This window comes from Typopeltis vanoorti, chromosome 14 (assembly GCF_054136105.1).
Source record: "Typopeltis vanoorti isolate ZY-2024b chromosome 14, IOZ_Tvanoo_1.0, whole genome shotgun sequence".
NCBI lineage: Eukaryota > Metazoa > Arthropoda > Arachnida > Uropygi > Thelyphonidae > Typopeltis > Typopeltis vanoorti.
Genome location: NC_143562.1, coordinates 102410894 through 102435824, shown reverse-complemented (window position 1 = coordinate 102435824; position 24931 = coordinate 102410894). Strand labels below are relative to the sequence as shown.

The following is a 24931-nucleotide window of genomic DNA, read 5'->3' as shown; positions in this document are numbered from 1 at the left end:
GTCTAAGTGAGGTCTTATCAAAGCCTTGTAAAGAGATATCATAGCTTCAAATCCTTACATGTCAATGTTCATTTCCAAATTGCAATTATCCTCTGAGTTGTGATAGTGACATAGTGATAGTTCAGTTTGTGACATAGCAAAGATTGCAAAGTGACCCTTGAATTTCCAACTTCCTATTTACTAAAACTGCAAGAGCTCTAGCCTGATAAGTTTTTTCTCGCATAATTCCATCAATATAATATGACATTGGACATCTAATCACAAAAAAAAAAGTGGATTCCTTTACATTTACCAACATTGAACTGATAGCCATTTTCACATGCCCATAATTCCTATCTATTCAAATCATAGCCACATTTCTGATTACCCTGCCTATCTTTGCATTATCAGCAAAAAGCTGTATGTCAGCTGCCAAATCTTTCCTAATGCATTAATGTAAAGATGGAAATAACAACAGATGGGCACTTATTAGTTGAACAATCTCTTCTGCATTCAGTAGTTATTCTTTCTTTTACTTGCAGCATAACGATAGAATTATAATTTTCTTATATAATCTTCTTCTATCATCTATGCCGATGATGATGATGAGGCCGAATGAACTCTTTCCACTTCTGTCCAGTTTGGTGTCGCTTGTTGTGATTTGGTTTTCAGGTCCTCTTTTATTTTGCTATCCATCTAATTCTGGGCCATCCTTTGGATCTTTTACCTTCCATCATTGTATTCAGGGCTTTAGATGGTAGTCTTTCTAGTCACATGGCCAAACGATCGCAGTCTTCTTGCTAGGATTTTGTCTATTATTGTTATTTCTTGGTTTAGTTGTTTCCTTATGTCTTCGTTTCTTAGTCTATCCAGCAAAGATACTCCAAGTAATCTTCTTAGCCAACCCATTTCGGTAACTAATAATTTTTTCTCTTCAGCCTTTTTGAGATTCCAGCATTCACTTCCATAGAGGAGGACTAGGAGACCCATTGTTTCATAGATTCTTACTTTTGTTACTTGTTTGATGTCTCTTGACTTCCATATTTTATTAAGTCGTCCAAAAGTTTATGATGCTTTACTGATTCGTCTGTTTATATCTTTCATAATTTCACCATTGTACTCAATAACTCCTCCAAGGTAGGTGAAGTTTTCTACCTGCTCTAGATTCTTACTATCAATTTCAATTTTCAGATTGGTGCTTCTTTTTCCTATTTGCATATTTTTTGTTTTGTCTATATTTATGTTTAATCCAGATTTTATACACTCCTCCTTTATATTATCAGAAATTTGTTGTAGATTTTCTTCTGTGCTTGCAAGTAATGCAATGTCGTCTGCAAATTTTCCCCATATATTTTGATTCTGGAGTCTAAATTTGTTTAAGGCCTTACTGGTTGCTTCTTCCAGTGTAAGATTGAATAGGTCTGGTGACAGATTGCATCCCTGTCTTACTCCCCCTCTCTGTGTGAAACCAGTTGGTTAAATTGTCCTCCATTCGTACTGCACTTTCAGATTTCTCATAGAGATTCTTTATTATTCTTATGGTTTTGTTGGGAATTCCAAATTCTTACATAGTTCTCTTCTATGGATTGAATCAAATGCCTGACGAAAGTCTATGAAATTCATGTAGCAACTTTGGTTGTACTCTAGTTTCTTTTCTATTAGCTGTCTTAAGGTGAATAGTTGATCAATTGTGCTTTGCCCTGGTCTGAAACCAGCTTGTTCTTCTCCTAGTGCTAGTTCTATATATGGCTTAATTTCTTTTGGAGTACTTTCGTAAAAACCTTACTTGGAATACTGAGGATGCTAATGCCTCTGTAATTATTGCATTCTGTTTTATCTCCTTTTTTGTATATAAGAGACTAAGGAGTGCTTAAGGGTCAAAGCTGTATAACTGAGAGGAGACTCCACATAGCGTTTGACCTAATGTCCAATCCTCACCTTCTCCTAGTGCACCCTGTTGGGTATCTACCTGGATAATGAATGAACAAGGATGGGCTGGCAATTTGGGATTTAGCTGACCAAATTGTATTCTTATTGGCTTAAACCAATATGCAAAATGATGATACAACATGACAAAATTTCATGAGAGCTGGGGCGTCACCTGGTTAAACAAGGCCCCTGTTGTTTTTGCCAGGGAACCAGGGCGAACAGCAAAAAGTCAGCTACTGGAACAAATCTGAAAGCACACCCCAACTCAACATCACCAGAGTTAGATCAGTACTATCAACATAAGAAGCCTGAATGGCAAAGAAATGGAGATAGCTGAGGAATTTGATAAGTACCAGATCGACATAATAGGGGCGACTGAAACAAAAAAGACAAACTGGTGAGATCTTTCTGAACAATAAATACAAAATGTTATATTTGGGAAATGACAATCAAGATTCAGAATCTTGATTGTCATTTCAATTTGTACTTGAGACTGCCTGCCATTCAATTTGAATGGCAGGCAGTCTCAAGTAGAGTGATGTGGGACAATGAGACTATGGTCCCACAGAAGGTTCTACTAAGGTAGAAGTGGAGGAATTTTTTGAGGCTTTAGAAAAAGCAACTGACCCAATGAAAATGGAAAAGTTGGTCCTTATTGGGGATCTAAATAGCAAAGTAGGAAATGATTGTGAGACATACAAAAATATTTTGGGAAAATTTGGAGAAAAGAGCAAAGCTAATAGTAATTGCAAATATCTGTTGGATTTCTGCTCAGGACATGGACTAGTTATTACTGACACCATGTTCCAACATAAAAATGTGCACAAATTCACATGGAGGGCAAGGAATAAGAAAAGTCTCATTGCCTATGTTATTGTTGATAGTGATGTTTTCTCCCTGGTGCAGGACACCAGAGTGTACAGAAGATTTGAAATTGGAAGCGATCACTATTTAGTCTTGAGCAGGATAAAATTGAATTTCGTATTGAAAAGAATAACATGTAAGAAAGTTTTAAAGCGAATAAAAGTTGAGCAGCTCTCAGATGTGAACTGTAGACTAAAATACACAAAGATTATTGAAGAAAAAATGGAAGAGTTTGAAAACAGGACCCAACCTTCAAGAAAACCCTGATTGAATCAGCCAGAGAGGCATGTGGAGAGGTTGTCTGCAAGGATAGAAAAAATCAGAACTCCATGGTGGACACAGTAAGTTAAAGAGGCAGTGGAGGAAAAGAAGAAAGCATATAAAAAATTCCTGGCAAATAACTCAGCTTGTGCTCTTAAAGAATACAGAGACTAATGTAAGAAAGCTAAACACTGTAAAACCTAGCTAAACAAGTCATGGGAGAACTTTGGCAAGAACATAGAAAATAAATATCAAGAAGGTGGTAAGATATTCTGGAGGTTGTTGAAGAAGCTTAGAAATGGAGGAAAGAGTACTCTAAAAGGAGTTAGAGATGATACAGCTTACATGAAAACAGGAGAAAAAGATATCCTTGAAGTATGGAGTAATTACTTAGAAAAAATGCTAAATGAAATAAGCAGTGATAGCACAGTGGTAAAAAAACAGTCAACAGGAATACATATCCATACTTGAAGTATAAAAAGCCATCAAAGGCTTGAAATGTGCAAAGGCAGCAGGAGTAGATGATATTCGACCAGAAATGCTGAAGTATGGTGGTATAAAAGTCTTACAGTGGCTGCACTGCATTGTTCAGAAAGCCTGGACAGAGGGACGAATTCCCCATGATTGGAGTAGAGCTCTAATAGTACCCATATATAAAAAGGGAAATAAACTGAATATGAGAATTACAGAGGTATTTCCCTACTTGAGTGTTCCTGTCAAGATATATGAAAGCATACTTGAGAAACGGTTGAGAAGAATTGTGGAAGAAAAGCTTGTTGAAGAACAAGCTGGATTCAGGCTGTCAGGATCAGATCTTCACTTTACAACAAATAGTTGAGAAAGCATGGGAACATAACAAAGATCTGTATTTAAGTTTTGTCGATCTGGAAAAGGCATATGAGAAGGTGCCAAGAGAGAAGTTATTCAATATGCTACAGTTATATGGTGTCAATGGGGCATTATATCAAGCAATACTTAGTCTTCATTTCAGTTGCAAGTCAGCAGTTAGAATTGAAGGAAGTACAGGAAGATGGTTTAATGTTAAATCTGGTGTGAGACAAGGATGTACATTATCCCCTCTATTATTCATTATCTATATGGATCACATTATGTTAGGTTCCACAAAAATGCCTCATTATAAAAATCGCGTTATGCGAGGCTCGGATCACATAAAAAAAAAAAAAAAAAGTAGGGATAGGATCTGAAATCATCATCAAATTCCTGCCTTGTGCCCTCAAGGGGTGTACAGGATATGATAGTACTACATGAAAAAAATTACATCATTATTAATTTCCTATCTACAATTTTCCTCCAAATCAGTCTGTTACTTGTCAAGACTCCAACATTATCAGATCTTATATTTCTATCGTATAAAGTACTTTGTACCGTATCAATCCACCCATATCTTGGTCTTCCTTTGGGTCGTTTTGCTGCCAACTTGGCAGAGAACACTTGTTTTACTAATCTTTCCTCGCCCATTCTGTTTAAGTGACCATACCACCTGAGATTAGCTCTGCTAACTCATTCCTGGATGCTGACAATGTCAAGTTCCTTCCTAATATCCTCGTTTTTAATATGATATTGCCACTGATGCCATCTGTTGACGCCTACAATCTTTCTCAGGACACTCATATCTGTGGTCTCTAGTCTTTGGTCAAGTGTTTTACTTCTGACCCAGCTCTTAGATCCATAAGTTAAAACTGGTTTGAACACTGTCTTGTATACAGCTAATTTAGTGTTCCAACTAATTTCTCTCCTATTCCATATGATTTTATTCAATTGACTTCCCACCATACCAGCTTTGCTGATTCTGTTGTCTATTTCTATATTTAATTTACCATCTTCAGTAAAAATCGTGCCTAAATAGTCGGAATGTTTTACTTGTTCCACAGGTTCCCCATTCAAAACACAGTTGACATTTTCAATGATTCTGCCTATTTTCATTGTCTTTTTATTGCTGACATTCATACCATATCTATTACAACAGTTATTAAATTTAGTCAGAGAATCTTGTAGACTTGTAGCAGATTTATTTAGAAGTATAACATCATCCGCATAAAGCAAAAACCTGACATTAACATCTCCAATTTTGATATCATGTTTAATACCACTTTCCTTCATAATGTGATCCATATAGATAATGAATAACAGAGGGGATAATGTACATCTTTGTCTCACACCAGATTTAACATTAAACCATCTTCCTGTATTTCCTTCAATTCTAACTGCAGACTTACAACTCAAAGAAAGACCAAGTATTGCTTGATATAATGCCCCATTGACACCATATAACTGCAGCGTATTGAATAGCTTCTCTCTTGGCACCTTGTCATATGCCTTTTCCAAATCGACAAAACTTAAATACAGATCTTTGTTATATTCCCATGCTTTCTCGACTATTTGTCGTAAAGTGAAGATCTGATCCTGACAGCCTCTATTTGGCCTGAATCCAGCTTGTTCTTCACCAAGCTTTTCTTCCACAATTCTTCTCAACCGTTTCTCAAGTATACTTGCATAGATCTTGCCAGGAACACTCAGTAGGGAAATACCTCTAATTCTCACATGCAGTTTTATTTCTCTTTTTATATATGGGTACTATGAGAGCTCTACTCCAATCATCGGGAATTTGTCCCTCTGTCCAGGCTTTCTGAACTATGCACTGTAAGACTCATATATCACCATACTTCAGCATTTCTGGTCGAATATCATCTACTCCTGCTGCCTTTCCACATTTCAAGCCTTTGATGGCTTTTTCTACTCCAAGTATGTATTCCTGACTGCATGCCTGGTCAGTGTTTTCTTACCACTGCTTGTTTCATTTAGCAGTTTTTCAAAGTAATTACACCATACTTCAAGGATATCTTTTTCTCCTGTTTTCATGTCACCTTTATCATCTCTAATTCCTTTTACAGCACTCTTTCCTCCATTCTTAAGCTTCTTCAACAACCTCCAGAATATTTTGCCACCTTCTTGATATTTATTTTCTATATTCTTGCCAAAGTCCTCTCATGACTTTTGTTTAGCATTCTTGGATTTGTCTTTATATTCTCTAAGAGCACAAGCTGACTTATTTGACAGGAACTTTTGATATGCTTTCTTCTTTTCTTTCACTGCATCTTTAACTTCCTGTGTCCACCATGGAGTCCTGATTTTTTTTATCCTTACAGACAACCGCACCACATTTTTTCTGGCAGAATCAATCAATGCTTTTCTTCAGAGTTTGGCACTGAATCTCCAAGGTTTGATTCCTGTTCTCAAACTCTTTCATTTTTTCTTCAATAATCTTTGTGTATTTTAGTCTACAGTTCACATCTGAGAGCTGCTCAACTTTTATTCGCTTTAAAACTTTCTTACATGTTATTCTTTTCAATACGAAATTCAATTTTATCCTGCTCAAGACTAAATAGTGATCGCTTCCAATTTCAAATCTTCTGTACACTCTGGTGTCCTGCACCAGGGAGAAAACATCACTATCAACAATAACATAGGCAATGAGACTTTTCTTATTCCTTGCCCTCCATGTGAATTTGTGCACATTTTTATGTTGGAACATGGTGTCAGTAATAACTAGTCCATGTCCTGAGCAGAAATCCAACAGATATTTGCAATTACTATTAGCTTTGCTCTTTTCTCCAAATTTTCCCAAAATATTTTTGTATGTCTCACAATCATTTCCTACTTTGCTATTTAGATCCCCAATAAGGACCAACTTTTCCATTTTCATTGGGTCAGTTGCTTTTTCTAAAGCCTCAAAAAATTCCTCCACTTCTACCTTAGTAGAACCTTCTGTGGGACCATTGGCACAAATAAGTCTCATTTTCCAGTTCCCCATTCTCATATTTGCCCACATTACTCTACTTGAGACTGACTGCCATTCAAGAAGATTAGCCTCGGATTTTGTGTTGAATACTATGGCTACTCCTTTTTTTCCTTGATTGTCATTGCCCAGAAAGATCTCACCAGTTTTGGTCTTTTTTGTTTCAGTCACACCTATTATGTCGATCTGGTACTTATCTAATTCCTCAGCTAGCTCCATTTCTTTGTCATTCAGGCTTCTTACGTTGATAGTACTGATCTTTAACTCTGATGTTGAGTTGGGGTTTGTTTTCAGATTTGTTCCAGTAGCTGACTTTTCGCTGTTAGCTCTGGTTCCCTGGCGAAAACAACAGGGACCTTGTTTAACTGGGCGACCCTGCCCCCCCCAGCCGGCATGAAATTCTGTCACGTTGTACCATCATTTTTTTATTTTGGTTTAACCAATAAGAATACAATTTGTTCGGCTAAATCCCAAATTGCCAGCCCATCCTCGTTCGTTCAGTATCCAAGTAGATACCCAACAGGGTGCACCACGAGAAGGTGAGGATTCTCCACATTCCTTTAAAGGCTATGTGGAGGTCTCCTCTCAGTTATACAGCTTTGACCTTTAAGCACCCCTGTGTGCTATTATTTCTTTGGTAAAGATATTTGTTTCCTCTTCCATTTCAGTGGCTGGAATCGTAATATCTTCTGATTTTTTTATTATATAAATCTTTGGAGTATTCTTCCCATCTGGCTATTATTTTTGTTTTACTTTCAATTAGTTGTCCCTCAAAATTTTTGATCATTATAATTTTTGTTGTCCATGTCTTACTAATTTGGTCTATTTGTTTATATAATCCATTAAAGTTATTTTCTTTTGATAGCTTTTCTGCCATTTTGCATTTTTCTTCTAACCAGTTCTCTAATTTCTCTGATACTTCTGTTTTTGTTTCATGCTTTTCCTTTGATCGCTTAATCTTTTTACTTCATTCGAGATCCAATCCTTTTTACTTTCTCTTTCTGTGAAACCTACTGTTTTTTCTGCCGAATTTAATATTATTTCCTTTAATTTGCACCAATGTTCTTCGATGTTTATATTCTGTTTTGGTAGTTCCTTCAGGTTTTTATCTAATCTAGTTGATATTTTCTTAGAATATTGTTGTCTTGTAGTTTTTTTTACATTCAGTCTCCTTTTGACTCTAAAAGTGCTTCCAGATTTAAACTTTATTCTTAGGTTTGCTAATACTAACTTATGGTCTGATCCACAATCTGCAGTTTAGGATACTTGATTTCCATCTTTGGTTTACAATAATATAGTCTATCATATTCTTGGTTTGTCTGTTTGGTGATATCAATGTCCATTTTCTTTGGGGTTTTGGATGTTTAAAGAGAGTGTTGGTTATTGTTAGTCTATTATTTGAGCAGAAGTTTAGCAGTCTTTTGCCACGTTCATTGCTTTCTCCATACCGAAACTTTCCAATTACTCTTGGCCAGGTATCCCAGTCTTTGCCTACTTTTGCGTTTAAGTTCCCCATCACAATTAGATCTTGACTTGATGTCTGCTGTACTGATTTTTTGCAAATCTATATAAAACTCCTCAATGTCTTCTTCTGATGACGTCGAAGTTGGCAAGTATACTTGAATAATAGTTAGTGATCTGATTGATGTTTTAAATCTTGCTTTAATTATCCTAGATGAGATAGGATTATAGGACAATAAAGAGTTTTGAGCCTTTGGTTTTAATATAAGTGCAACTCCTTCTTGGTGTTTGTTGTCCTCCCTGCCTGAAGTTAAGATTTTGTACTGTCCAATGTGGAATTCTCCTTTTCCAGTCCATCTGGTTTTGCAGAGTCCAATTGCTTCCCATCAGTAGTTGTCTAATTCATGCAGTAGTATTTCTAATGCTCCTTCCTGGTGAAGAGTTCTTACATTCCATGTTCCTAGGCTTGTTATGTTTTTCCTGTCTATTAGGTGATGTTTTGTTCCAATAGCATATTTTTTGCCTTCACTATCTTGGTTCCCTAATAGTGGGCGCGACCCTTGTTTGACCGGACAACAGTCGAGCCAGCATGTATCTTTAGGTTGGTTAGAGTTCATTCAATTTCAATGGTTAAGTTTTCATCAAGTGTCAACCACCACTCCTTGACCTGAATTCAGCTGCTTTTTTTAGTAGATAGTGGAAACTACAGTTTGAGAGGAAAGAGTCACCCCTTTGCCCAAAGTGATATATAATTCTTCTTATATAATAATGAATTCTTTTCAGACTCAGCTTTCTGTATAATAGTTGCAGCTCTTCTGACTTGCTTATTATTTTCTTATAAATCTCTTTGCTTAATAAGATTATACATCTGTTTCACTCCTACCCTAGGGACACATTCTGATATTATTACATAATTTAAGTATATTTAAGTGATTTACATGCACTGTCAATATCCTTCCCATCCAACAACCAATAAAAGGCACAGGACCAGCAGCATACTCCACAGTTGGTCATAATTTCCTTTTTCTGAATAGAACATTCATAAACTTAGCCACTTCATAAGTCAATGATACATGATTATTGTCACCGACCAGAGACAGTATAGTTACATCATTAACTGAAACCTCTTCTGACACTAAAATCAGATCTAGATGATACTATTTCCATGAAAAGACAATGCCATCAAGACTATTCTGCTTAGGAGACCTAGCATCATATTTAATGTGATATTGTCCAGGTTTTTTTCTATTCTATTCCCTCAGCCATACAGCTGGTGGGGGTAGCTATATGTTACCATACTAGGGAAATCATTAAACCTGTCCACGTTATGAGTTAATATTTCCTGATATCTTTCCTTTCTTTTCTCCTTTCACGACATTACTAGTCAATTCTCGCCACAACCATTATACCAAACTATTGAAAAGTTCCTACGCTACCCTAAGGTAAACTGTTATGCTAAAAGAAATTCATTATAGCAAGCTATCCATTATAACAAACTATCTCATAGTCTCTACAAGACTATATAATACACTCATACTTATGGGTGAGATATAGCTTCCAATATTCTGGAAATGCTAATCATCCTTGCTGTTATGTTGAATAATCTTCCATAATCAGTTTTGCTACAAGTATCATGAGCTCATTTAATGCCCACTCTTTCCTTTTGTAAATATGAAATGTTACCATAATTTCTTAATATAAGATTAGATGTTTTGCCAGATATTGGTTATCTTCATCAAGATATAAATTACTAATAGTATAGGAACTGAGTGCAGAAAATCTTACAAAAATTTATACTGAAATCAGAAATTTTAATAATTATGGGTAATATTCAAATGAATGGAGATAACTTACATAGAGATTAACACTTGATTTAATAAGTCTTATAATGAAGTTTCCGTTCACTAATCAGGAAATAATTTATTTGGAAAATTGGGGATGTAAAAAAAATAAATAAAAAAGTAAGAATATTGCAAAACAGTCATTTTAGACATAAAACTGTAATTAATATTGCCTACCTTGTTTTATTCTTTGAACATTCATTGATTCTGCAACTTGTACAAGAATGTTGCTCTTTCTCCAGCATTTTGTTTCTTCATTAATAATTAAAGAGAAACAAAGGCAATTTTAAATTATTATTCATTTAAACATGATTACTGCAAAGTTTCGAAAACATGACTCTAGAAAAATAGTACTTAAATATGAATGCATAAAATTTTTACAAGACTTAAGCAGCAGCCAAATTCTACATGACTGCATACTGTTGTGCGCCCTTTCTTATAAATTCTTATCTCCTATATCAAGCCGTTAAAAGCGATGTCTCTTCTACGTGGATCACGTGGTATCTCTATCACACAAAGAAATAGCCTCAGGATAGAGCCAAAATTCAATGCGACTAGAGTCCTCAAACATTACCTCTCTTAAAATTCCAAGAAATTTGTATTTTTAGACTACGCCACTTGGAATTATTAGATTAAAGAACTCAATCAAGAAGAAAGTTAGAAGATATACTCATGTGACCTAGGGTTGCAATTGTAGCCTTAACCTTGCTCAATTAAATTCCCGCTCAGATCCGTAATAAGTTTCACAAGCGGTGCATCGAATTCTATACACAGATTCATATTTAGTTAATTTCAAGCAAGGTTTATTAGCTTCTAAAATTACAGTTTACATACACGAACAATCATCACTCTAAATAGCACATTCTAATTTAAATCAATTAAATAGCTAAACTTCATCAGGTATGATCTCTGAACATAATTTTCCTCAAGTAATTCACACACAAGTTAATAATTCTTTAACATCTAGATCACTACTAAATCCCATTAATTAATTTCTATACTAACAACTGGTAACTTTAAGCATTCTTCAACATACAAATATTCAGATTCACTTAGTTACTACTCACTCATGACCTATAATTGTATCTAAATCCTTCACTAACAAAGGACCCAAATCATCACACACTCAGATTACATTCATATAAATAACAAACTTTACTTATCTTCGCTCGGTGGTATCTCTAATTTTCTACATCTGTTTGTCTATCTTCTGTTTCATTAGGACAATTCTTTGTTTCCCTCAACCTACCCCTGGATTAACTTCTTCATAGTAATTACCAGCCTAGATATCGGGCGCATGCTTCTGCTGACTTTTTAACGGCATGGTCTGCTGTTACTTTCCGGGAATCTAGGACAGGGTTACCTGCGGTAACATCGTCCTAGTCTAGAGGTATTGTTCGGCCATCCCCGAACCAGCACCAGGCTAAACCTTCACTACTTGAGGAAATCCGAGAATTCTACACGATGAAAAAAAACCAAGAGAGTGCGTCGGGGATTCCTAACCCTTTTATATGTTCACCCTATCGGGAAAAAAAACAAAACTTCGCTGTTCATCCGGCACCTCGATTTCTTGTCACATGACCTCACGACATCCATTCTCTCCTGCTTGTTTACCCCGCATGACCACTTGGGGCAACAGACTGCTACCCCCCCCCCCCCCCTGAACTTCGAGCTCATTTTTATTTTACAAGTTATTCTTACATTGAATTTAATATCAACACAAAACTATAACTCTCTTAATTTACACTTTATCTCTGGCAATTTTGCTTTATACATATTTATCTATATTCCCTTTTTTTAATTATAAAATCCTCCTTGAGCGATTAATTATCTTTTTTCTTAAATTAACGTATTCAATATTTTCTAAATTTCACAACGATACCACCTTAGAAACAAGCACGTTTACTTAATTATTTTCCAGGGTTTTTACTTCTTTGCTCGTTATACCATGATAAGTGGAAATTTAACATTCTTAACTTATCAGGGTATAACAATACATTATGCCAGCTTAGTTGACTAAGATGATAGACTATAAAGCAGAGACTATGGATTCAAAGTTCACTGTATTGCAGATCATTGTGAATATCTTTAGAGGTAGATAATTTCTGTTGATGTAAAATCACCACCACATTGTTTATTAGAAGTTTGAAAATGGCTTTAAAAAAATACTGTGTTTGGTCTCTGCAGCAAGATTACTGGATTATCTAATCCACAAACTTCATGGTGCTACACATTTCTAACTTTTACTTTGGAATATGAAGAAATTTTAGCACTGAGTGATTAAGGAAAATTTTTTTAATAAGTATACTGACATAAAGTTAAGGAAAACTTAATACAGAGGTCAGGAGTACAAGTTTTAAGAACAATGGATGAAATATCACATGTATAACAAATTTCCGTAAGTTTTAAGACTGAAAGATCAGGAAGTTCATGATTTCAAATGTGACAAACATTGAAATTTGGGCTTATTAATTTTCTGGATAACTTGAAACACATCATTTTCTCATCTGTTATGAAGAGCACAGAAAATCCAATAAACATTTTTATGCTCTTCATAACAGATGTATATATAATTATATTTTTTTAGTAACTTTCAAGGTAATCATTTGGAATTAGTCTGTCAGTTTTGGAGAACAACCTACAAAGACTGCTTGCATAAAAAGATGAAATTACTAATGAAATATATATTGATGTTTAATTAACAATGATTTATAAACATCTAATACCAACAAGTTTTGCCGACGAGGCTGTCCAGCTTCTTCAGGGGTTATAACGGTAAGAGGAAAGAAACTTCCCCCAATCATGTAGCGGCTACATGATTCGGGCGCTATATTGTTGAAGGGCGAGAGGGATGCTGCACATGACAATATAGTGCCCTAAGTATAGGCAAAGTGCATGGCCGTCGAATGCCAGTATTGTGTCAACTCGCCTGTCAACATGTTGCAAAAATTCTTATATTTTATTGCACTCGTCCGTATTGTTTTCTAATATTGTGTTGCGGTATTTCGGAAAACAAATTATTTCTTTCGTAAAATTTGAAATCTTACAAAATGGAGACAAAAAAAGTCAAACAGCAAAACCTTTTAACCTTCTTTAGTAGAGGCAAGGACAATATTCAGGAGAAAAGTAGTGATGGAAATGAAAGTATACCAAGTACTAGTGCTCCAAGTTTAGAAGAAACAAAGAAAAATAAATATATTGATACTTTGGAATGTACAATACAAACAAAAAAAAAAAAAAAAAAAGGAAACTTTGTTAGGTGATTTGACAAGGACTATTTAATAAAGCTTGGTTCCATTCCGCCCTGGCAGTGAACTATTGCCACGGCCTTTGTGTGTAGTATGTTCCGAAATTCTGTCAAATGATGCTATGAAACATTCCAAACTTGCTTGTCATTTGCATTCGAAGCATAGAGATTTTATTGATTAAGTCACTTGACTTTTTTCAAAGATCATGACAAGTGACTGCTTCGAGCATCTTATTTAGTTGCTCTTCGAATAGCTAAAACGAAAAAACAGTTTACTATTGGTGAGGAGTTAATAAAGCTGTGCATCTTAGATGTCGTACGAGAAATTTTGGGCCCTCAGGTTACTAAAAAACTGGAGCCTATATCGCTTTCGGACACCACCATTTAGAGGGGAATTATTGATATGGCCATCGATATTGAAAAGCAAGTTGTAGAGGGGATAAAGAAATTGAGATGTTTTGCGATTCAACTGACGTGAATAACCATGCTATCCTACTTTGCTTTGTGAGGTATAGTGAAGATGAAGACTTAAGGGAAGAACTTCTTTGTTGCCTTGACTTACCTGGATGGACCACTAGTTCAGAGACATTAAATGCTCTTGACGGGTATTTTCAAGTGCAGGGCTTAGACTGGAGCAAATGCGTCGGAGTGTGTACAGATGGTGCTGCTAGCATGACTGGATGTCACTCAGGATTAGTTGCGAAAATAAATTAAGTCACGCACCCAGAAGTTTTGTCCACTCACTGTATGATCCACTGAAAGGCTTCTTTGCAGCACCTAGCTGCAAAGAAGCTTTCTACTGAACTAAACACTGTGATGAATGATGCGGTGAAGATCACTAATGAAATTTGTAGTCGAGCTCTAAACTCCAGGCTGTTCACGACACTTTGTGAGAGTATGGACTCACACCACCAACATCTCCTTCTCCATGCAGAAGTGAGGTGGTTATTGAGAGGAAGGGTTCTTGCACGCCTTTTCGAACTGAGGGAAGAAGTAAAGCAGTTCCTGCAAGAGTGGAAATCTGACCTAGTAGAGCCTTTGTTAAATGAGGAATGGATGGCTAAGCTTGCGTATATGGTGGACATATTTAGCCTTCTTAACGAACTTAATATTTCTATTCAGGGGTCTTGTACAAATATTTTTACACTGAGAAATAAAATGGATGCATTCAAAAAGAAGCTGGCTCTTTGGGATAGTCAGTACAAAAGGAAGATATAGAAATGTTTCCACTTTTGGGAGAATTTTTGATTGCTGCTGATATCAACATAAGTCAACATTTAAGAGCATGAGCTGAAAACTTTAATTATTTCCCTGAAAATGAGGATCCTCGTAAAGGTAACCCCTGGATTAATAATCCCTTCTTGGAAGATATAAAATCATGCACACTTGATCCTCGTGAAAAAGAAAAGCTGATCGAGATTTTCTGATGTCACTCTAGTATCCAGACATAAAATGCAATCATTGTCTCAATTTTGGATATCACTCAAAAAAGAATATCCATCTTTAAGTTATAAAACTATCAATGAAAAGACTTTTTCAGCCATGTCAGTACAGAGAAATCAAATGGATATTATTGCAGCGCTTAGTCTCTCGGAAACAATGCTCCACTCACATATCAAATTTTCTAACCTCTAAGCAGCAGCAGATGCCACACTAGCTAAAAATTGTAATTTTATAACATTGGATTTAATAAATAAATAAATAAAAAAAAAATATCTAGGTTTTGATGAATTGGCTTTTTTTATTATAAAAAAAAAAGCCAATTTTATTTTCATGGTTGATGGTAGTTAATTAGAATAGAGAATATACAGTGAGAAGAGACCAATACATCCATACAGTGTGTGCAGCATGTTATCATTATGTGGCCTCAGTAGTCTCTCCATATACATACGTACTACACTACTTAGACCTCCTCTGGGTGTGGGCTAGCAGAGCAGTTCTCAGCAGATCGAGAAGACTATTGATGAACTATCATAACAGGTTTGATTTTATGTACAACGTAGCAACTGGCTTCCTGTACTTGAATAGAGAAAACTTTGCATCTCCACAGGATTCCTCCATGTGCAACATGCTCTTTAAAGGTATTTCTATCAAAAAACAATAGAAGAAGAATTCTTATTTAGGAGACCAAACGTGACATCAATTAGCAGGATTTTTTTTTGAGTGATAGTCATCTCACAGTGATCGCCTAGTAAATTCATGAAAAAGCTCAAAAATGTAGGAAAGAGTACTACAAAAAGAAATGTAGATGATGAAGATCGTGTTCAGAGTAATTTTAAAAATTCTTAAATAAGATAAGCAACAACAGAACAGTGGTAAAAATATCCAGGAGAAGTGGAATTTTTTTCTACCTCCAGTATGTTTCAGTACATCTGAGGTAGAAAAATCTTAAATTGTAAAGAATTGTAAAGGCAGCTGGGGTAGATATGACTAGAAATGTTCAAAAGTTTTTTTTTTACATTTGCATAATCCAAAAAGTCAAATATTGGATGATCAGAGTAGTCTTATAATACTCATCTATAAAAAGAAAAATAAAACTGAATGCAAGAGCATTACAGAGGAATTTCTCTAGATAAGATTTATGCAAGCATGCTTGAGAAAAGACAAAAAAAACTGGAAGAGAAACTTGGAGAAGAACAAGCTGGCTGAAATGTTTACCTCCAACAGTTGAAAAATTGTGAGAATATAACAATGATTTGTATTCAAGTTTTTATGGAAAAAGGCATAAGGCAACAATTAGAATAGGATGTAAAATCATGTATAAGACAGGAGTACACACTATCTTCATGGATCATGGTATGAAGTAAATGACACTAAACTTTATCTCAAAATCAGATATTAAACTCAGCTGTTTTCTTTAAGTAGCTGTTATACTTCTAATTCCAGTACATGCCTTCAGAATTTCTGTAAGATATTTTGCATAAAAAATTAGTTTTTTTTCATGCAAAATAGTTCCTGCCCATATAGTTATAGTTTTTTTTTTTGCAAAAAAAAAAAAAAAAAAAAATGGGCAGGAACATGAAGCATTCTCAATAGTGAACCTAGATATTTCACACATTTAGGAACAATTTTTAATGATGATATAAGTAAGATTGTTAGCAGAGTGCAAATTTACATGACATGAGAGAAATCCAAAAAAAAAAAAAAGATCCAGCAAATGTTTGTTCAAAATAATTTTAACATGGCTTAAGGAATCTGGTTAAAAAACAGTAACAGCTGATCAAAGACTTTTGACCAAAGATGAGCGAGCAAATGACATCAGTGGCAGAACTATATTAGATTAGAAATGAAAACATCAGAATACAACTTGACATTAACATTTAAAACTAATCTAAACCAATCAAAGTATGGTCAGTTAAACAGCATGGGAGATGAAAGATTAACAAAACAAGTTTATGAAGCAAAAACTGCATGAAGACTGAGATTGAAACCAATCATTAAATAATGAAGTCATTCAGAAAATAAAACTTGTGCAACACCTGCATAACAACTGATATGAAAATAGTATGCATATTAATAAAGAACTTTGGTTTAATCACACAAAAGTAAAATTTAATATTTTAATCCAGTATTTTGCCTAAGAGTAACTGAGGCATTGTCAAGAATAAGGATAATATGAACATCTAAGTAGCAAACACATCAATGTAGTGCAGCCAGAGGGAGTTTTATTGGCAAGGAACTTTTTCCTTTTTCTTCAAAAGGTTTCTATGAAAAAAATTTGCAAAGAGCAGCCAATTTCTTGATTGGGATGTAAATTTTATTAAACCATACAAAATATCCTGATTGCATCGCAAAACAAAAGAGCACGTGTTTTTAATGTTTAAGTGAGATATTTGTAAACATAGAAGTAACATCAAACCAAACTTTACTAATAGGTCATATGCAATTTAGTTTTTCAGTCATGGATATAAGATGTCAGGAGGCAAAGTTTTTACCCCTCTTTATTAACTCAGAAACTTTTTCCCTTTTGAGAGTTCGTAGGGTTTCTATCTGTAACTTAATATGTAATATGGTTTCTTAGAAGAGTTAATGTTTTGTTATATTCTGAGGTATTCATTATTGCAGTAGCATTTTACTTATCAGCTCTTGTAATGATTTTTTGATGTCTCTTAATGTTTTGTTTTCTTCAGCAGTAAAACTGCCAGCTGTTAGATTGTGGGCTACATCAAGGTTAATGTTATTAGAGACTTCATTAGACAATTCCCATATGCCTTGCTCTATCATTGCCATATCAATAGCAGGGATTTCTTTGGGTGTAAGAGCAAAGGGCCTGGATGAATGACTACTAAGAGTTACTGAAGGCAATTTGGCGACTATTGTATCTGTTTGAAGAGAAAGTGTTTATCTGTTGTCTGCAGTAAATAAGATTATATTTCTTCATTAATTTAGTCCTATTTTAATTCAACACCATATCAGCTGAATTCATATATACTATCAGTAACATTGATGAAATAGTTTATTTTAAAATAGTTTTTGTTGATTTTCTTCAGTTCTAATTTTGTGCTCCAATTTTTTTTCTTGAAGTAAATCTTCCCTAGTTCTTTTATATATTCTTAAAGCTGTCAATAAATTGAATTTTGCCTTGAATGGACAACTTGATCAATAATATGTGAGAAATGAGCCAAAAAAAAAAAAAAAAAAGGTTAGGTATTATATAAGACAGAAGTTAGAAATGAAGGAAATACAGGATGTAAAATCAGGTGGAAGACCTTGATGCACATTATCACAATTCTCATTCATCATGAAAGAAAGTGGCATTAAACTGGGTATTAAAATAGGAGATATCAAACTTAGTTCTTTGATTTATGTAGATCAGGGCTGTCCAAAACACTGCCTGTGGGATTACCTAAGGTTGGACAGCCCTGATTGGTATGAAAATCAGCAATAAAAACACAAAAATCATGAAAACAGGCAAGAACACAGAAACCTCCAGCTGCATTCTCAATGGAGAACCTATAGAACAAGTAAAATATTTCTATTTAGGCATAGTTTTTAGTGAAGATGGCAAATTAAATTGGGAAACAGATAATAGAATAAGCAAATCTGGTATGGTGGGGAAGCTAGATGAATAGTTATATAAAAAAGAGAGAAAGTAGCCAAAACACTAAACCATCAATATACAAGATAGTAGTTTTCAAACTTGTTTTAAGTTATGGAGTTGAGTGAAAAATAAAGCCCTTGATCAAGGATTAGAGACCACAGATGTGAGAGTCCTGAGAAAAATTAGGAGACTAAATAATGAAATCAATGCAGAATATTAAAAATGAAGGCATTAGAAAGGAACTTGATATTGTTTGCATTTAAGGATATATAAGCAGGGATAATATAAGGTGGGTATGTTCAATTAAACACAATGGGATAGGAAAGTAAGCAAAATCAATCAGAAGTGCCTTAGAAGAATGAAATGTTAGATGGGACAATATTGGAGTGCTGACAAGTAATAGACTAATTTGGAGGAAAACTGTTCATAGAATATTATTAATAATGCAAGTTTATTCAAGCAGTGCTGTCATAGTAGCCTGAACACCCCTTGATGGTACATATCAGGAAATTGATGATATTTCAATCTAATATTCAAATATTCCACATCTTGACTAACTCAAAGCACCTTAAATCACTGGCACTTTCTATACTTAACTGGAATCTGTCCTACTGCATGGAAAATGCCTGTGTTTAATCCATTTCAAAGAGAAGGATGATAGAAGTGGCTAGCAAACTACCATCCAATTGCTGTTGCTTCAGTTCTCTCAAAAAAACCATAGAAAAGTTCATGAACAGCAAACCACTTCACTACCTGGAGGTAAATTAGCTAATTAGTGACCTGCATTATGGATTTTGATATTATTCTCAATCCACAACTAATATCATTTTTATCCTTCACCTTTGGACTTGAGCCATGAAAAGGTTGGAGAAATGAGCAATTACACTATCTTTTTAAGGCATTTGAGTCTGTGCAGAAGCTTGCTCAGCAAACTATCCTAAGGTCTGCATTTTACCTTTTGCAACTGAATCATCAGCTTCTTCTCTGGTTGCTGTGTGTCATGATACATGGTTTCACTTCTTCAGATTTCCCCACCAATTCAGAATCCTCAAAGCTCTGTGTTTTCATTCACTCTCTTCCTCTTATACATAAGTCACTGACTTCATATCCTATCCACAGCTTTACTGATGACAGTATACTCTGTTCCTCTTAGAAATGGATACCACATGGCTTGTTAAATAAAAGTATTAAAAGTCTCAAGATCTATTGTATCCAGATCTCCTTGCTATGCTTAAGCAAGGAACACTGTAAAGTTCAATGCTACCAAATATCAGTCCTGTTTAATTTCTTGCAAGAAAGATCTTGTGTCAATTCCCTTATTTTCAATAACACCCAGATATCCAAACATCATCAGATTTCCCTTCTTATTTCCCTGTTTTGTTGAAATGGACACTCTGCTTTCTTTCAAAACCATAAAAACAAGAACAGTTACTGATCAACACCCATTTACTTCCTCCTTATCCATATGACACTGATTATGCCTATAGTTTTTGTGGCCTTTAATGTGTGGGTAAGATAGAAAATATAAATAAATTATTCAAAAATTTTATTTAATTTATGAACTTTCTTGCCTGTTTAGCTGAGAAGACAGTGTCTCCATACTCTGATCAACAAGCTATGAATATAGATTATGATGAATAATTTACAAAAAATAAACATGGCTACTTGAAACTTAATTCTATTTAAAAAAACAAAAAAAAAAAACACATTAAGAACTAATATTTTTCTAGTGCAACACAAGCAGTGTAGTAAGTTAAACAGTCAAATGATAATTACAATGGAATGAAAAACAATTCATCAGAATAAAAAAATATTAAACAAATTCAGGAGATAATTATCTGAAAGATAATTATATCCTCAATATGACAAAGATGTGAAATCTTTCACGTTCAGATAATGGGTTTGTGGCAGAAGTGTTTAAAGAATATTTCGATAATAGTACAAATTTAAAGGAACTGTGAAAAAGCATTTCCTGCTGTTATTTGATATAAGTCAGTGGTTAAGCCATTGTCTAATGCAGACATCCCAAGTTGTCATGAATGTAAATTCATGTTGAAGCAGCAAACTTGACCATCTGAACAAGGAATTTTCTTGTTGGAATTAATCCTCTTGATATATTACTTTTGCACACACACACCAAGAGAACACTAAGGATTCACTTTAAAGGAGACTAGTTTCCAAACAGGAGAGATGGAAGGTGAAAAGTTAAATTTCTGTAGGATTTCAACAATTCTTTCAGAAAACACCACTGACAGAAGGAATAGTTACATGACTTATTCTCAGCAGAGGACCATTTAGGCAAATAATTATTCAATATCTTAAGCACCCATCCAGCCAAGACTTATATATATATATACGTCCAGGTCACCATGGATGCAAAGTGCATACTAAAATACCATTGGTATTACATCGAAATATATGATGAATAGAGGAGTGATGCATTTTATCCATATTGACTGCGAAGTGGTTAATAATAATATCACAGCCACCAAAAGAAATGTCAGTTTGAAAGTGAATGAAGTCATGGATGAATATGATGCTGATCAACTGTTTTCGTGATATCACAGCAGAACTGCATGACTGGGAAACTCCTTCGAAATAAGGATATAAAAGCCATGTTGAACAGAAGTTGCAAAGTTTCTTAACAAAGGAACAGAAGGCCTGAATATCATCTAGTCATGAGACATGTTTCAGTTTTTGGTCATTCTAAAATAAGATTTAGCTTGGTGTTTTTTTTTTTTTAATAGCCAATGCAGGTTTCCAGTGCAAGGAGAAAAAGAAATTAAAGAGAAAAGAAAAAACAAAGAAGAAAGGAAAGAAAAGAATTTTGTATGAAGCAAACTATTACATGATATATTTTTTAAAAATTTAGCTTGTATACTTTAGAAGGACAATGATTTGAATTCAAAGAGAAATTGGGGGGTGGGGGATGTTCTTCAAATAAGAATTATTTTGGTATTTAAGCAGAACAAGTATTTAATCACAAAAACTAAAAAATTATAAAATGAAATAAACATAAAATTTTATATTTCAAATATAGCATTCTATAGTCATTGCAATAAGATAAAATAAAAATACAAACCTTTCACTAAGTTTGCCAGTCACTTGAATTTCTGTTTTGAGCATCTCTTTTGTTTTTAGAAGGTTCCAGTTTGCTGTTGATAACTTTTGATCCTTTTCAGTAAGAGTCACTTTCAGATTCATGTTTTCTTGACAAAGAGAATTTACTTTCTTTCTCAACTGTTTCAAATGATTTTCCATGTCATTAACATAGGAGATATGTTTTTGATGCGCTTCATCACTAAATTATATATATATATAAAAAAAGATGAGAAACTGATGTTTTAAAAATGGTTATCCCAGCAATTCAGGGTGCTTCAGAACCCTGAACTATATTTTAAAAATTCCAAAATATGATCAACAAATAATTTTAAGAAATGTAGGAAATGTTTTTTTTTTTTTCCCTTCTTCATTCTCATTCCTCATAATGGCAAAATATCAAGCTGATACTCAATTCATGATGGGTACAGTAAAAAAAAAAAAAAAAAAAAAAAAAAAAAACTGATCCAACATTTTCAGAATGTTGGTCCTTGAGAATGTGCGTGCATGAGAGAGAGACACAGAAGGGAATCTTTTTTCTTTGCAATTCTTTAAAATGAAACCAGAAGGGAAATTTGAATATACAGTTATGAATTCTTTGCCAAGCCATATCCACATAGAGAATTTTGCTCAATTCCTTTGCAAAATTGTGACTCCTAGCAGCATCCCCATATATCATTACTTACTGGTGTATGTGTATATATATATATATATATATATATATATATATATATATATCCTCTCCCATACCACTATAGTCTGCCTTAGGCACATTTGAGAAAACAGTGGCAACAAGATTATTCTAGCTGACCTGGAAGCCTTCTATAAAAAAAATAAATCCGTTATTAGACTTTCTCCAGTATATACTTATTGTAGCGAATAATAGAAGGAAAAAAATTAACTGTTTTAAAGCTACCATCAATGATGTCCAATGTAACAATGGAAATATTATTCATATTGTATGTTACAAGAAGTGGGAAATGTAAATTAGATTCTGCTCTGGAGTACAAACATGTTTGGCCACTTCAATAAGCAATGTAGTGGTATTATTTGGCAGTGAAACTCCACTGCTACCTAGTGGTACCTGACACTATAGAACTTTGGACTTTCTCTGAATGGGAGATTGCCACCTTGACCCCTGACTACTCCTTTCTAGATATAGTTTCCTCCAATTTTATTGGAGGAAACTATATCTAGAATAATATTACAATATTATTCATATTGTATGTTACAAGAAGTGGGAAATGTAAATTAGATTCTGCTCTGGAGTACAAACATGATGTTTGGCCACTTCAATAAGCAATGTAGTGGTATTATTTGGCAGTGAAACTCCACTGCTACCTAGTGGTACCTGACACTATAGAACTTTGGACTTCCTCTGAATGGGAGATTGCCACCTTGACCCCTGACTACTCCTTTCTAGATATAGTTTCCTCCAATTTTAGTTTTAAGCAGGGTAAAAATAAATGTCATACTGATATTGAAAAGGAAAATAGGCACAAAACATTTTAAAATAATCAAAGTAGCAGCAGAAGTGAACTGTAGACTCAAATATTACGTATTATATTATGTTAGCATATGTCTTGATAATATGTGGAAAGTTAAAATGCAAGTATATTATCAAAGCTGGGAAAGGCTGTAAAAATGTACATCATAGCCCAGAGTTTAAAAATAGGAACTAGAAAAATGAACACCTTAGAGGCTTAGTAGCAGACTATAGAAGACATGTGAAGTTATCTATTCAGGGGTCTGGAAAATTCTGATAAACACCTAGAACAATAATGATATTAAAGCAACTGATAAAATCACAAGAAAGAACATAAGTTACCTTCATAACTCTACTACTACTACTCTGTTCTTTCATTTTGTTCTAGGTGTTTATCAGAACTTTAAAGACCCCACCCCCTTGTAATGAGAAAATATAAGAACCACAGTGGACTAAGGAAGAAAAAGAGGCAGCCACTAAAAAGAAGAAAGCATATTAGTTGTAACAAGTAAATTGGCATGCAGTCTAAGAGAATACAGAGAAAAATTTTAAAAAAGCAGAGCAGTGTGCAAATCCAGCTAAATAAGTCATGAGAAGACTAGGATAAATATAAAAGATAGAGATAAGTGAAGATAAAGACATTCTGTCTGAAATATTTCTAAATCAAACAAGAAGTGACAAAAGTGGTAGGAAAAAAAAACCCAAAATCCTGAAATGTGGAAAGGAAGGTGGAATAGATTAGATTGAAGTTGGATTAGACCAAAAATACTCAAATATGAAAGTATAAAAGTTTTGACCATTACCACAATTAGACAAGGATGACCATAATGGAGCATCTCCTCATTACCTGACAGATGGACTGGTAGAAGGGTGCCTGTAGCATGGCCACCACATTCCCCCATTAGATTTTTTTCTTGTGGGGCTTTGCAAAAGATCGAGTGTTTGTACCAACCACTACCAGCCAGTTCGGATGAGCTGCATTCTAGAATTACTGCTAGCATTGCTTAAGTCACGCCAGATATGCTCTGCCGTGTGTGGCAGGAAATTGATTACAAATGGGATGTCTGAATAATTACTGGATGATGCAGTCATATTGAACTTTAACTGTCTTTTAGTGTTCAAATTTCAAAGTGTTACGCTACATTTGCAGGATAATAAAAATTGTTCTTCTATTACCATTCAAAGTTGTATACCTCCCCCTGTTGTATAATGTGCAGGGTAGATGAAACACCTTGTATAATGTGCATACAGTAGCACTCAGTGTTCGAAATGTCCCTCTTTTGCCTTCATGCACCTGAGATTAGGCCATATATCAGTGGTGGTATGCACAATATCCAGTGAAAATACTGCCAATGCTCACTCAAAATCTATTTTCAGGCTGGTGATTGCAGGCTACTATCTGAAGCTGCAACCACAATTTGAAGTCCAATGGATTCAGATTGGGACTTCCAGATGGCCAATCAGATGGTGATATGTGGTTGGGCACATTTACCTCCCACCACTGTTGTGGTCCTTGCCTTTTGTTCAGGGGCTGTCCTGTTGGAAGGTCCACTGCCTACCATGAAACAAGGTATTGTTCAAGGGTTGTACCACAGGTTCCAGCATGGTGTCTTGATATACTTTGAAGGTTTTGACCCCTTTCTTTCAGAAATGCAACTTGGATATCCCCGATACATCACTCCCTCCAAACTGTCACTGGTGCAAGGTGATGACTTCTGACTCTGGGGTGCTATGGCACGTGCTGCATGATCATCCAGAGCATATACCCAATCGTTTTGGCGATTAGCTCTTCAGTGGAGAAAATCTTCTCCTTCATGAAGAGGATATCTGTGTCTGTTGTTTGCATACTGCCAGAGAAGAGCCTTTGATTTTATCACCCTCTGCTACATAAGTTGTGGTGTTAGGA

The 24931-nt window shown here is 34.7% G+C and overlaps 1 protein-coding gene across 1 annotated transcript in view; it reads right to left on the bottom strand.

Annotated features, from left to right (window-relative positions):
- Positions 1 to 24931, bottom strand: part of LOC150099808 (uncharacterized) — a 187878-nt gene that overhangs the window by 27526 nt on the left and 135421 nt on the right. The window contains exons 11-12 of the mRNA XM_090404516.1: positions 21523 to 21741; positions 10330 to 10404 (exon numbers count right to left, since the gene is read on the bottom strand). Of these exons, the coding sequence (XP_090260642.1) occupies positions 10330 to 10404; positions 21523 to 21741 (294 nt within the window). The remainder of the gene's footprint in view (positions 1 to 10329; positions 10405 to 21522; positions 21742 to 24931) is intronic.